Source organism: Mustela lutreola, chromosome 12, assembly GCF_030435805.1.
Source record: "Mustela lutreola isolate mMusLut2 chromosome 12, mMusLut2.pri, whole genome shotgun sequence".
Taxonomy (NCBI): Eukaryota; Metazoa; Chordata; class Mammalia; order Carnivora; family Mustelidae; genus Mustela; species Mustela lutreola.
This window is the reverse complement of record NC_081301.1, coordinates 11,935,529-11,951,169: the sequence shown is the minus strand read 5'-3', so window position 1 is coordinate 11,951,169 and position 15,641 is coordinate 11,935,529. Positions and strand designations below refer to the sequence as shown.

At 38.7% G+C, this 15,641-nt stretch overlaps 1 protein-coding gene across 1 annotated transcript; it reads right to left on the bottom strand.

Moving 5' to 3' along the window:
- Positions 1-9,925: 9,925 nt before the first annotated feature.
- LOC131812417 (olfactory receptor 1B1) lies at positions 9,926-10,879 on the bottom strand. Its single transcript, XM_059141926.1, has one exon. It carries the CDS (start codon positions 10,877-10,879, stop codon positions 9,926-9,928), a length of 954 nt encoding a protein of 317 aa, XP_058997909.1.
- Positions 10,880-15,641: the final 4,762 nt, after the last annotated feature.

Below are 15,641 nucleotides of genomic sequence, written 5' to 3'. Positions count from 1 at the left end.
TTAAAATTTTTTATTTTTTATAAACATATATTTTTCTCCCCAGGGGTACAGGTCTGTGAATCGCCAGGTTTACACACTTCACAGCACTCACCAAAGCACATACCCTCCCCAATGTCCATAACCCCATCCCCCTTCTCCCAACCCCCCTCCCCCAGCAGCCCTCAGTTTGTTTTGTGAGATTAAGAGTCACTTATGGTTTGTCTCCCTCCCAATCCCATCTTGTTTCATTTATTCTTCTCCTACCCCCTTAAGCCCCCATGTTGCATCACCACTTCCTCTTTAAATTTTTATTTCTTTTCAGTGTTCCAGAATTCAGTTTCTGCACTATACCCAGTTCTCCATGCAATATGTGTCCTCCATAATACCCACCACAAGGCTCACCCAACCTCCCACCCCCACCCCTTGAAATCCCTCAGTTTGTTTCTCAAAGTCCATAGAGTAGAGAGCACAGATATGGACCCTCACTCAACTTTATGGTCAAATAATCTTTGACAAATCTTTTGACAGGAAAAAATATACAGTGGAAAAAATACAGTCTCTGCAATAAACGGTACTGGGAAATTGGACAACTATGTGTCAAAGAATGAAACTCAACCATTCTTTTACACCATACACAAATATAAACTCAAAATGCATAAAAGAGCCCAACATGAGGCAGAAATCCATCAGAATCCTAGAGGAGAACATAGGCAGTAATCTCTTTGACACCTGCCACAGCAACTTCTTACAAGATATGTCTCCAAAGGCAAAGGAAACAAAAGTGAAAATGAACCTTTGGGACTTCATCAAGATCAAAAGCTTCTGCACAGCAAAGGAAACAGTCAACAAGACAAGGAGGCAACCCATGGAATGGGAGAAGATATTCACAAATGACAGTACAAAGGGATGATATCCAAGATCTATAAAGAACTCCTCAAACTCAACACACACAAAACAGATAATTGTGTCAAAAAATGGAGAGAATACATGAGTAGACACTTCTCCAAAGAAGACATACAAATGACTAACAGACACATGAAAAAAATGTTCATCATCACTAGCCATCAGGGAGATTCAAATCAAAACCACATTGAGATACCATTGTATACCAGGCAGAATGGCCAAAATTAGCAAGACAGGAAACAACATGTGTTGGAGAGTATGTGGAGAAAGGGGAACTCTCTTACACTCTTGGTGGGAATGCAAGTTGGTGCAGCCACGTCAGAAAACAGTGTGGAGATTCCTTAAGAAATTAAAAATAGAGCTTCCCTATGACCCTGCAATTGCATTCCTGGGTATTTACCCCAAAGTTACAGATGTCGTGAAAAGAAGGGCCATCTGTACCCCAATGTTCATAGCAGCAATGGCCACAGACACCAAACTGTGGAAAGAACCAAGATGCCCTTCAATGGACAAATGGATAAGGAAGATGTGGTCCATATATACCATGGAGTATTATGCCTCCATCAGAAAGGATAACTACCCAACTTTTGTATTAACATAAATGGGACTGGAAGAGATTATGCTGAATGAAATAAGTCAAGCAGAGACAGTCAATTATCATATGATTTCACTTATTTGTGGAGCATAAGGAATAACACAGAGGACCTGGGGAGATGGAGAGGAGAAGGGAGTTTGGGGAAATTGGAGGGGGAGAAAAACCATGAGAGACTGTGGACTCTGAGGATTATGATTATTTACTGTGCCCCTTCTATTTACTATGAGGGCAGAGTATAATCTTACTCTCACCTTCTCTCTGTATCTAACCCCACACACTCAAGATAGAAAGTATGAATAGAGCTGTGCTCCTTCTTCACCATATTCTCATAAAACTCACAAATTAAGGATTGTCTTCTCTTCGTTTTCCATAAAAGCCTTTCTATATGGTTGCTCATCCCAAAGAAGCATCATCACTTACAGGGACTCATTCTGGGACTCTACCAACTCCAGGAGCCTCCAACTGTATTTAGATGAAATAGCAATTACAATGGGATGAGCCCATCTACCTTCCTTTATCAGCTGGGTCTATAGCTCTGGAGTCTGCTCCTTCTCCTTTCTTATACCCAGATGTCACCCTAGAGCTTCAGAAAACAATTGTGTCTATAGGGAAGGTCAACCCTTTGGGGGAAACCATAGTCTTCTTTGTATAATGTCAACAGTTGAGCAAGAAAAAAACCCCAAGAGGAAATTGATTCCCATTTCATCATTTCAGGAAGCCAGCTTTCCTAAACTATCCTTCCTGTTATTGTTTGTTATTAATCCAAACATCTTAACTCAGCTGAATTAGCTGCAAGGCATGAGGCTTTATGAGATATCAGTGGGACAACTTTGACCGCTGCTATGTTTCTATTCTGCTCTCCAGTCAGTTCCAAATTTCCTGCCCTCACCCAAGTGCATCCTTTGCTGAATTTCATCTACTCATTTTGCTTATCTACTTTAGAACTATCATCCACAGAATACCTGATTTGAACAACCCTTTTAGTATAAAAGCAGCAGCAGGAAGTGAAGCTCCACTCTGAAAAATATGAAATTATATGCAAATTGTCTTTGGCCTAATATAAAGTAATAATGACATGTGGCTATTGATATGGATTAGATATGTGGAAATGACTATAAACTGGATGCATACAAGTACTTTCCTCCATTAACCTGTGGAAAAGCAGCTTAGTCACAAACTAGAAAATCAAATTATTAACTGATGAATAGGATCAGAATTCAGTGGAAAGAAAGAGATTTTTAATCAATCAAAATAGTATCAACTTCCTCAAAAAATGTAATACATTTATTTTTGTTTGCAGAGGATCTATTTGACTTTCTAACAGCTCTCCTTACCTTGGGAAAGTGACATATTTCCACAATGAATATAGGCTTATGCATTGTCAAATGGATGTGATTCTCTTCTATCAGTTTCATTCTGAGCAAACATTCCTGGATTTTAGACTGTTCCTTCCTACTTCCACCTGATTTCTTTCCCCTTCCACACACATATACTTCTGCTTTAATTGTTGCTCTAATGAATAGATCTAGATGTTGAATAGCAATAGCTGCTAATTTCACCAAAGAAGCGACCTAACCAGACATTACCTCTCCCACACAACCTATGGAGTTGTCTCTCCTTTCCAAAAGCCAAACATGAATCTGACAAAGCTTCTACATCCAACTTTCAGGTTATGGAAAATACAAAGCACAGAGGAACACATTAAACTGCAAGATAAGGAAGAACTCACACAAATTCAGACTACAGGGAATTCTGCAGGAAAATTACTTGATTATCTTCTACAGATAAATTGCTAGAGATAGAGGAGAGTAGGGGGAAAGAGGAAGGAAAAAAAGGGTGGGGGGAGAAAGAAGAAAGAGACTGAAGAGACCAAATAACCAATCACAGTATGTAAACCTTATTTGGGTCCTAATTTTTTAAAACTATAAAAACATTTTATTATATTTATGAGACAACTGGAAATTTTAACATTGGCCACTTGATAATATTAAAATAGTTTGTTTTAATATGAAATTTAAATTTACTTATTTTTTTCTTTTTCATGGGTATTAAGGAGGGCACTTGTGATGAGCACTAAGTATTGTAAATGATGAGTTTCTAAGTCCTACACCTGAAATTAAAAGAATTGTTTACATGAACACCTCTGGACTTTGGGAAACAAACTGAGAGTTACAGAAGGAAGGGGGTGGGGGTATGGGGTAACTGGGTGATGGGTATTAAGGATGGCATGTGTGGTGATGAGCACTGGGTGTTATATGCAACTAATGAATCACTGAACACTGCATCAAAAACTAATGAGGGGGCACCTGAGTGGCTCAGTCGGTTAAGCATCTACCTTTGGTTCAGGTCATGATCCCAGGGTCCTGGGATTGAGCCCCACAAAAGGCTCCTTGCTCCATGGGGAGCCTGCTTCTCCCTCTCCCTCTGCTTGCTACTCCTTCTGCTTGTGCTCTCTCTTTGTCAAATAAATAAGTAAAATCTGTAAAAAAATTATGTACTATATGCTGGCTAATTGAACATAATAAATAAATAAACAAACAAGCAAATAAATAATTTAAAAAATAAAAGTTAAAAAAAGCTACAGCAGTCAAAGAATGTGGTACTTGCAAAAGGACAGATATGGAGATCAATGCAATATAACTGAAAGTCCAGAAATACACCCACTTAACTTTGTCAACTGACTTTTGACAAGAACATGAACAACACTCTGTGAGGAAGAAAGAATTTCTTCAACAAATGGTGTTGATGGACCTGGCCAGCCACACCAAGAAAAATGGAAACTGAACCTCTATTTTACACCACACCCAAAAATTAGTTCAAAATGGATTAAAGACTGAAATGTAAAGTCTGATAATGTAAACTTCTAGAAGAAAACGGGGAAGAAGTTCTTTCACATTGGGCTGGACAATGATTTTCTGGCTATGGCACAAAAAGCACAAACAAAAAAGCATAATCAATGTGCTATGGTGAGTGCTTTGAAGTGTGTAAACCTGGCGATTCACAGACCTGTGCCCCTGGGGCTAATAATACATTATATGTTTATTTAAAAAATTAATTAAAAATAAATAAATAAATATCTTAAAATAAAACATATAGGACACCTGGGTGGCTCATTAGTTAAGTGTCTGACTCTTGGTTTTGACTAGGGTCATGGTCTCAGGGTCATGAGATTGAGCCCAGGGTCGGCTTCCAACCTGAGCATGGAACATGCTTAAGATTTTTTCTCTCCCTCTCCCTCTGCCTGTCCCTCTCGCATTATCGCTATCTCTCTTAAAAATAAATAAATAAATAAATAAATAAATAAAACTATATGAACTAGCAATATCATTTCTGGGTTATGTCTAAAGGAAATGAAAGAAAGTTATCAAAAAGATAACCCATTATAAACATTGGAGTACAGATAGCCCTTCCTTTCACTACATCTGTATCTTTGGGGTAAATGGCCATGGTCGCCAAACTGTGGAAAGAACCAAGATACCCTTCAACAGACGAATGGATAAGGAAGATGTGGTCCATATACACTATGGAGTATTATGCCTCCATCAGAAAGGATGAATACCCAACTTTTGTAGCAACATGGACGGGACTGGAAGAGATTATGCTGAGTCAAATAAGTTAAACAGAGAGAGTCAATTATCATATGGTTTCACTTATTTGTGGAGCATAACAAATAGCATGGAGGACATAGGGAGTTAGAGAGGAGAAGGGAGTTGGGGTAAATTGGAAGGGGAGGTGAACCATGAGAGACTATGGACTCTGAAAAACAATCTGAGGGTTTTGAAGGGGCAGGGGGTGGGAGGTCAGGGTACCAGGTGGTGGGTATTATAGAGGGCACAGATTGCATGGAGCACTGGGGGTGGTGCAAAAAATAATGAATACTGTTATGCTGAAAATAAATAAAAAATAAATTTTTAAAAAAAGATAACCCACTCCGATTTTATTGTAGCATTATTCACAATAGCCAAGATATGGAAACAACGTAAATCTAAGTGTCTGTCAACAGAAAAATGTTTCTAAAAGATGTAAGATTATATATATATATCATAATCTATCATATGATCTCTCTGATATGAGTAAGTGGAGATGCTACAGGGAGGGGTTAGGGGGTAGGAGAAGAATAAATGAAACAAGATGGGATTGGGAGGGAGACAAAACATAAGTGACTCTTAATCTCACAAAACAAACTGAGGGTTGCTGGGGGGAGGGGGGTTGGGGGAAGGGGGTGGGGTTATAGACATTGGGGAGGGTATGTGCTATGGTGAGTGCTGTGAAGTGTGTAAACCTGGTGATTCACATACCTGTACCCCAGGGGATAAAAATGCCATGTATTTGTACTTGTTAAAATTGTTTCAATGAAAAATATGTTAGTAATAAGATCTTCTGGTTTAGTTGGGAGTTCTTCCATTTGAAAAATGTGATATTTGCATGGAACTGTTTGAATCTTTGTTTTCTGTTTCCCCCCCACTGGATAGAATTGAAACTAGAATTTTCCCTTTTGTTAAAGGAATAAAAAGTGAATATGTTATTTATAAATTGATGTTTAGTAACTAGAGATAAACTTGAATACTAGAATACATTATAAGCCTAATCCTAGGTAGTCTTATGAAAATCTCTCTTCTGTCTTCTGAACCTATATTCACATTGAACTTCAAGATATGTTGTTATATTTTTTCCTCTTTTCAGAGCTGCTTTGGGGCCACTTTTTTTTTTAATTGAGGTGTAATTTGTAAGGGGCTACATTTCTGATAAGGCTTCTTATCATTGGCTAGATGTTTTATTCTAGTCTCCCAAGAAGGGCCATTTTATTTTTTAGAGTCACTTCTAAAGTCATGTGGTCTTTAACTTTGGAGACTGTTTTGTATTTAAGTGCTAATGCAAATAAATTTAAGCCCAAGTAGACTTCATCACATGTCACCCCATGAATGTTAACAATGGAAGGAATACCTTGCCTGTAGTATAATATCAGTTCTGGACCGAAAAGCTGGGGAAGAAACTTCATTTTCTTTTTTTGCATAAACCAGAAAAAACAGCTAGTCTGTGCAGTTTCCTTGTTGACCTCAGCAGATGAACTGAGCTGATAGTGTTAATTCAGATTCGGTAAATTATCTGAATCTTCGTTTCTGTAGACTTGCAATCTACATGCAATTTTTACTAAATCAGATAGCTTTTACATTTTCACTTGTGTACATAGGCTCCCCACCCTTTTCAACATCCATTAGTTAACTGATCTTTGTAAACTGGCATTGAAACATTACAACAATGTTTTGTTGCACCAATTTTATAAACTTACACTGCAATATGTGCTATTTTTCTGAGACAAACCAAAGGTTAATATCTCAAGGTTCTTGCTGCCTGCTTTAGCAGCATTCGATGGGAGGATCTTTTATATACACTTGTAATAGATGAAAAATAAACCAGATTGCAAAATTTTTTTTTAAGCTTAAACCATGTACCAAGTCTTTGGTCCAAATTGTGTAGGATAAGTTAGGCTTAAATGGCATTCTATTAACCAGTATGAGTATACACTTCTGTATATGCTTCTGTAAGCATAGTTATGTTCAAATAAAGTTTTAAAAAGCCAAAAAAAATTAAAAATTTAATTAAAAAAAAAAAAGAAATGGGCAGAGGACATGAACAGACATTTCTGCAAAGAAGACATCCAGATGGCCAACAGACACATGAAAAAATGTTCTACATCACTCGGCATCAGGGAAATACAAATCAAAACCACAATGAGATACCACCTCACACCAGTCAGAATGGCTAAAATTAACAAGTCAGGAAATGACAGATGCTGGCGAGGATGTGGAGAAAGGGGAACCCTCCTACACTGTTGGTGGGAATGCAAGCTGGTGAAACCACTCTGGAAAACAGCATGGAGGTTCCTCAAAATGTTGAAAATAAAACTACCCTACAACCCAGCAATTGCACTGCTGGGTATTTACCCTAAAGATACAAGTGTAGTGATCCAAAGGGGCACGTGCACCTGAATGTTTATAGCAGCAATGTCTACAATAGCCAAACAAGAACCTAGATGTCCATCAACAGATAAATGGATAAAGAAGAAGTGGTATATATATATATATATATATATAATGGAATACTATGCAACCATCAAAAGAAATGAAATCTTGCCATTTGTGATGATGTGGATGAAACTGGAGCATATCATGCTTAACGAAATAAGTCAATCAGAGAAAGACAACTATCATATGATCTCCCTGATATGAGGAAGTTGAGATGCAACATGGGGGTTAAGGGGGTAGGAGAAGAATAAATGAAACAAGATGGGATTGGGAGGGAGACAAACCATAAATGACTCTTAATCTCAAAAAACAAACTGAGGGTTGATGGGGGGAGGGGGAGAGGGAGAGAGGGGTAGGGTTATGGACATTGGGGAGAGTATGTGAATGCTGTGAAGTGTGTAAACCTGGTGATTCACAGACCTGTACCCCTGAGGATAAAAATACATTATATGTTTATAAAAAATAAAAATAAATTCCAAAAAACCCCCCACAGAAATCCAAAATAAAACATAATATATATAACTGAATATTATTCAGCCATGAAAAAGAAGGAAATCCTGCCATTTGTGACTACATGGATGGATCTTGAGGTTGTTATGCTAAGTGAGATACGTCAGACAAAGACAATGACAATCTCACTTATATGGGGAACTTAAAACAGATGAACTCATAAAAACACAGTATAATGGTAGTCCAGAGACTGAGGAATAGGGGAGTTGGGGAGATGTTATTTAAGGGTACCAACCTGCACCTAGTAGACAAATAAGTTCTGGAGATCTAATAATACACAGTGTAATGATAATAAGCAACAATAATGTACTAAAAGCTTCAAAGTTGCTAAGAGATTAGATTTTCATTTTTCCCACCACTAAAAAAGAGGAAAACTACATGACATGGTAGAAGTGTTATCTCACACTTTGGTGGTACAGCAGTTCCCATTTTATCTGTGGTTTCCTTTTCTGCAATTTCAGCTACCTGTGGCCAACTGCAGTCCAGAAGCAGATGGTCCTCCTCCTGATGCATCATCAGAAGGTCAACAGCAGTGTAATCCTGTATCACAATGCCTACATCACTGACCTCACTTCATCTCATCACGTTAAGTATTTCATCATCTCACATAATCACACAAAGAAGGGTGAGTACCGTACAATAAGGATATTTTCAGAGAGACAGACTACATTCACATAATTTTTATTACAGAATATTGTTATAATAATCCCTTTTTTATTATTTGTTATTTTCTATTAATCTGCCTAATTTATAAATTAAACTTTATCACAGTTATGTATGTATAGGAAAAAACATAGTATATATAGGGCTTAGTACTATCTACTGTTTCATGCAGCCACTGGAGGGTTTGGAACATAACCCCCGAGGGTAAGGGGGACTACTGTAATATTGCAACACATAAATGTATCAGATCAACATACTGTTAAACTTGCAATGTTATATTTCAATTATATCTTAGTAAAAAGAAATGTTAATGGTATTGAAATGGAGTTGTATGGTGAGAGATGGTAGCTACACTTGGATGAGCATAGCAAAACATACAGTTATCAAATCACTATTTTGTACACCTGAAACTAATGTAACATTGTGTGCCAACTACACTTCAATTAAAAAAGAGCTCAACAAACATTTTTATTTATCACTGCAAACCTCATAAGAGCTGGCAAAATAGAAGTCAATGTCCAGCTCCCAACAAGCTAAGCACAGCCAATTTGTCTTCTTCATTGTTGAAATAGTTCACTGTTCCTTGTTTTATGCAGCAGAGTTTTGGCTTTGCATTTTCTTTGTATACCTTACTTGAAAATGTAAAGAAAATTAATTTAAAATATATGAAATAGAATTTACACACATCAGAATAAGATGCTCACACTATGACAAGTCCATGGAAACTGAGGCTAAGATACAGAATAACAGAATCATGGCCCCTTTCACACTCACTTTTGGGCCAATATTTGCTCACTGAATGAACAGGTATAAAACTACCATCCCATTTTACCTAACCTGCTCCCTTCCCCTAACTTTCTGACACACACCAGCACACTTCCCATGAGGAAGCACACCAAGTTAGACGTGATCATAATTAACTTCACTGTCTCTGTTTCAGTTCATATTTCACAGTAATATTCTCACACTTCTTCAAAACTGGGATTCAACATCCCAGGTCTAGTGACTCATTTGTATAGACTTTGATAACTGAAGATAAACGGTCTGGGGAAGGGAGTCCTGATACAGGATGACATGGGAGCCCTGAGCATGTGTGGCACATGTTCACCGCTCTGTCAGGCACTACAACAACAGGAGTCAAATCTGGAGTTCCGTAAGTTAGCCAGGCCATCCTTCCCTCATCTCTCCAAATGCTTGAACCCTCCCACTTCTTTCCTTCACCACCCAAAATGGCTCTTCATCAGGCTCATCAGGAGTCCGCCCTCCCCAGTCCAAGCAGCCTGTGAAGGGCACTCTTGACATCCTTGTTGCGGAGGCTATACACAAAAGGGTTGGCCAAAGGGGTAATGGCAGTGTACATCACAGCAGCCACCATGTCCTGTTCTTGAGAGTTCTGGGAAGGAGGCTGAAAGTAGACCCAGATGATGGTGCCATAGAGGAAGCCAACCATGGTGAGGTGGGATCCACAGGTGGAGACTGCCCGGTGGCGACCAGCAGCTGAAGGCAAACGTAGGATGGTGGCCCCAATGCGAGCATAGGAGAGTACAATGAGGGCACAGGGACCTAGCATGAGGAAGCCACCCTCCAAGAATATGGCCAGCTCATTGGAATGTATGTCAGAGCAAGAGGCTCGCAGAAGTGGTCGATGGTCACAAAAGAAGTGGGGAAGTTTAACATTGCCCTCAGCATCCCCATCCCAGTAAAGAGGCAAGAGAAGTCCCACATGCAGCATGGTGTGCACTATGGACACCACCCAACTCAAGGCCAGTAGGCAGGCACAGAGTTGGCGACTCATCACTGAATGGTAGTGCAGGGGATTACAGATGGCCACATAACGATCCAGAGCCATGACAGAAATAACAAGTGTATCTGTAACTCCAAATGCATAGAAGAAAAAGAACTGGGCCAGGCAGCGGGCAGCAGAAATGGCTGGGTAATTAGAGACTAGATGGGCCAACAACTGGGGCAGGGTGACAGTGGACAGCCCCATGTCTATGACAGAGAGACCACGGAGCAGATAATACATAGGTGAGTGGAGCCTGGAGTCCCGGGAGATAAGTAGCACTAGAGTCATGTTCCCTATTATGGTGACCAGGTAAATAGCCAGGAACAGGAAGAAAAGGAGACCTGGAGAGATTCTAGGTCTTGAGAACCCAAGGAGTAAGAAGACTGAAGAATGTGAAGCATTAGGGGAGCAGCCCATGATAAGTGACAATAAGCCTGCCTGAAAGAGAGTTTCAATCAAAAAGTAAGTCATAGGTAATAGGGCTGAGGATCATAATAGTTCTAGTTGATTTATTTATGTTATTCAAGTTCCCTAAAGACTTCAATTCAACTGACCACCATGGCCCTTCTGCTAAGTCTATGACTTCACTCCTGTAATTTACTATAGCATTTTCTTCCTACTTCTTCCTTTAACCCTCTCTACTGGCTCCTTTTCTATAATCTATAAACCTTAAGAAAGTCCCTCATCCAGTTATAAACCCTTCATTCAGTAATGTCTTTTCATCCTACTGCTGCTTTTCTCCTTCCAATGGCAAATGTCCTGAAAAATTTTCTGTACTCCCTGGCTCTAACTCTTCATCTTCAATTCACACTTCATCCCATTGCAGTCCTCATGATTTGATCTCTCTGAACCTGTAAGGAATATAATGTTATCATTTAATATGTAACATATAAACAAATGGTTCATTATAGGTATTTGGTTTTTATAGTGAAACTGCTTCAAGTTGTCATAAAATAACTTGGCTTTACTCTTTATTCCATTTTGTTGGTTAATGGCATCACCATTATCATCCACCTAATTGCCTAAAGCAAAAGCTGGGGGAAATCTCTCCCTCATCTCCTCATATTCAATCACTCCTTGACTTCTACATTTCCCCTTATATTCATCCTTTGCCCTTAATCCACTCACACTGTTTAAGATTTAGCATCTCTGACCAGTGCTAACTTCATAGCCTCATGACTAGTTTCTCTACTTATCTCCCTTGGTAGATCTTCCATACTGATTCCAGAAGAAAACTTTCAACATATACTTCCCTATTTAAAGAGTCAGGGCCTTCAGAATAATATCCAAATAACTTCATCTGGCTTATGAAGAACTTCTGTTGTCAATGATTAACCTATCTTACCAAGTTCATGCTGAGACACCTACACAGTATGTTTAAAACTAGACAACTCTTTTTTTAGTTTTCTGAACATTGCAACCTCTCACATTTCTGCAGATCATCACATGCTATTTTGAAAGCTTTAGCTTGCTGAAATATGAGGTACTAAGCACCTTCCCATGCAACATAGGTAGAAATGTTGAGGAAGTATGATAATCATCCTTTTAAATTCATAAATGAGTGTTTAAGAATGTAAAGGAAACTACACTACAACAGAAACTAATGATGTATATGCTGGCTACCTGAACATAATAAAAAAAAGTCAACTGTCTACTGTAATGTATGCAGTGGTGGTAACAGGTAGGTGGGAGGGGTATACCATCAGTCCTCATTGTCTAGAGGCCCCATGTAGAGCAGGGGGTGAGAATATAGGCTTATGTGAGGCAAAGGGTCGAAAAGTACACACCACCACATTAGTTCAGGACATTCGAAATGGTAAGCTCTCAGTGAAAGAATATACACAAACAGGAAAATGAATATATACCAGTGTCTATAGGACCCTCAAAGAAAACTCATCTCTCTCATCCTGTACTTCATGGAGGGGAAAGGTCTTCCATGGGAATGCAGTTATGGGTCTGGACAGCACCTGGAATGGATATACTTATTTACAAGACACATATGATCCTAGACCCCTCAAACTGGCAAACTAACATAAAAATCATTCCCAGACTGGTAAAATCCTTGGGGTACATTTTAGAAGCAAACATAAAACTTCTCCTCATGTTGCTGTAGACTGTATGGGAATCCCACAAATAAAAACCAACCAAAAAGATGTTCTCACAATTCAAAATTACTAAACAGACACAAAACCTATTTATTATGAAGATAATCAGCAATCAACAAGTGACAGAATTATCTCCCCCTAAACATCATAAAAGTAATTAATCTGTTAGGAATTATAAACTATGTTTAAAATACTTTGTATCTCAAAGGAAGAATAAAGACTACAAGAAATAAGGTATTATAAAAGTAAAATACAACAGATTTGGAAAAGACCCCATATGAATTATTAGAAAATACAAATATTCACATTCAAAGTAAAGACTCAATGAATGGCATGGACAGTAACTGAAGAGAGAGGCTAGTTTTGAGAAAAATACCCAGAAAACAGTATGAAGTGACCAAGATGTGGGGAGAGGAGTCAAGACTTTTGGGGGGGGGGGAATAAGGAGACCCACCATACACCGAGTAAGTCCAAGAAAAAAAATTAATGAGAAAAGAGAGAAGAGGAAACACTGAAGAAATGAACTGAGAATTTTCCAGACTTAATTAAAGAAATGAGGCCTCAGATTGAAGAATCACAATGACTCCCAAACAAGATAATTTTTTTTAAATCCTTGCATAGATACTACATTAGAGAAATTGCTATACAACAAATACAAAGATAAAATATATTTTTTTTACCTAACTGCTTATTTTATTTTTTTTCCAAGTTTTTATTTAAATTTCAGTTGGTTAACCTACAGTATAATATTAAAGTGTAGGATTTAGTGATCTATCATTATATACAAAGATAAAATATTAAAACCAAGCAGAGAGAAAGGAAAGATTAACTATGAAGGAAACATCATAGACTTTTTTTTTTTTTTTATAAACATATATTTTTATCCCCAGGGGTACAGGTCTGTGAATCACCAGGTTTACACACTTCATAGCACTCACCAAATCACATACCCTCCCCAATGTCCATAATCCCACCCCCTTCTCCCAAACCCCCTCCCCCCGGCAACCCTCAGTTTGTTTTGTGAGATTAAGAGTCACTTATGGTTTGTCTCCCTCCCAATCCCATCTTGTTTCATTTATTCTTCTTCTACCCACTTAAGCCTCCATGTTGCATCACCACTTCCTCATATCAGGGAGATCATATTATAGACATCATAGACTTTTTTTATAGTCTCTTTTGATTGTATATTTATTTCTTAATCATGTCCCATGTTTTCAATGTTTTTGTTTTTTTTTTTTATTTCTTTTCAGCGTAACAGTATTCATTGTTTTTTGCACCACACCCAGTGCTCCATGCAATACGTGCCCTCCCTAATACCCACCACCTGGTTCCCCCAACCTCCCACTCCCTGCCCCTTCAAGACCCTCAGGTTTTTTTTTCAGAGTCCATAGTCTCTCACGGTTCACCTCCCCTTCTAATTTCCCTCAACTCCCTTCTCCTCTCCATCTCCCCATGTCCTCCATGTTATTTGTTATGACTTTCTGACAGAAGACTTCTCAGCAACAATAGACTCTAGAAAACCTCATACATCCTTATCCCAATGGGTTATGTAGAGGCAGGGCTTCTCCAGCTGTCCTCCATCCGTGGGCTCCCTTGCTCAAATTTTCTTGAAGGCCTTCAGGAATACTTAGAGTTGCACTTTTGTTTCCAAACACTTTTTCTTAAACTATCTTTTTATTATTGAGTTCCAATTTAATAATGCCAAGGCCTGACAATGAAATCTGTATGAGATTAGTTTTCAAGCTTTTTGAAACTCAATTTGTGGCTAATATGTGGCTAAGTGAGCCTGTGGAATTCAGAACATGGCAGCCCGAAAGCAAACTCACAATGTCTAGAAACTGGGATATATAATAGAGATGACACTCTTGGTGTTTGGAGGAGAGGTTATTCAGCTAAATGTACAACTGCATACATCTCTTGTAACTTGTAGTTTACTCATAGTATACATCTAGAAAATAGAGCCACGTGCATCAATAAATATAAGTCTCCAAATCATAATATTAACTTTAAAAATGCCAGTTCACTGAAAAAAATTCGATATCAGCCACAACAACTTCTTTCAAGATATGTCTCCAAAGCAAAGGAAACAAAAGCGAAAATAAACTTTTGGGACTTCATCAAAATCAAAAGCTTCTGCACAGCAAAGGAAACAGTCAAAAAAACAAAGAGGCAACCCACGGAATGGGAGAAGATATTTGAAATGACAGTACAGACAAAAGGTTGATATCCAGGATCTATCAAGAACTCCTCAAACTCTACACACACAAAACAGATAATCATATCAAAAAATGGGCAGAAGATATGGACAGACACTTCTCCAAGGAAGACATACAAATGGCTATCAGACACATGAAAAAATGTTCGTCACTAGCCATCAGGGAGATTCAAATCAAAACCATATTGAGATATCACCTTACACAAGTTAGAATGGCCAAATTAGCAAGACAGGAAACAACATGTGTTGGAGGGGATGTGGAGAAAGGGAAACCCTCTTACACTGTTGGTGGGAATGCAAGTTGGTGCAGCCTCTTTGGAGGACAGTGTGGAGATTCCTCAAGAAATTAAAAATAGAGCTTCCCTATGACCCTGCCATTGGACTCCTGGGTATTTACCCCAAAGATACAGATGTAGTGAAAAGAAGGGCCATCTGTACCCCAATGTTTATATCATCAATGGCCATGGTCGCCAAACTGTGGAAAGAACCAAGATGCCCTTCAACGGATGAATGGGTAAGGAAGATGTGATCCATATACACTATGGAGTATTATGCCTCCATCAGAAAGGATGAATACCCAACTTTTGTAGCAACATGGATGGGACTGGAAGAGATTATGCTGAGTGAAATAAGTCAAGCAGAGAGAGTCAAGTATCATATGGTTTCACTTATCTGTGCAGCATAACAAATAACATGGAGGACATGGGGAGATGGAGAGAAGAAGGGAGTTGAGGGAAATTGAAAGGGGAGGTGAACCATGAGAGACTATGGACTCTGAAGAACAACCTGAGGGTTTTGAAGGGACAGGGGGTGGGAGGTTGGGGGAACCAGGTGGTGGGTATTAGGGAGGGCACGGATT

Excerpts from the sequence above, each read along its gene's own strand:
- LOC131812417 (XM_059141926.1), bottom strand. The coding sequence starts at position 10,879 with ATGGGCTGCTCCCCTAATGCTTCACATTCTTCAGTCTTCTTACTCCTT.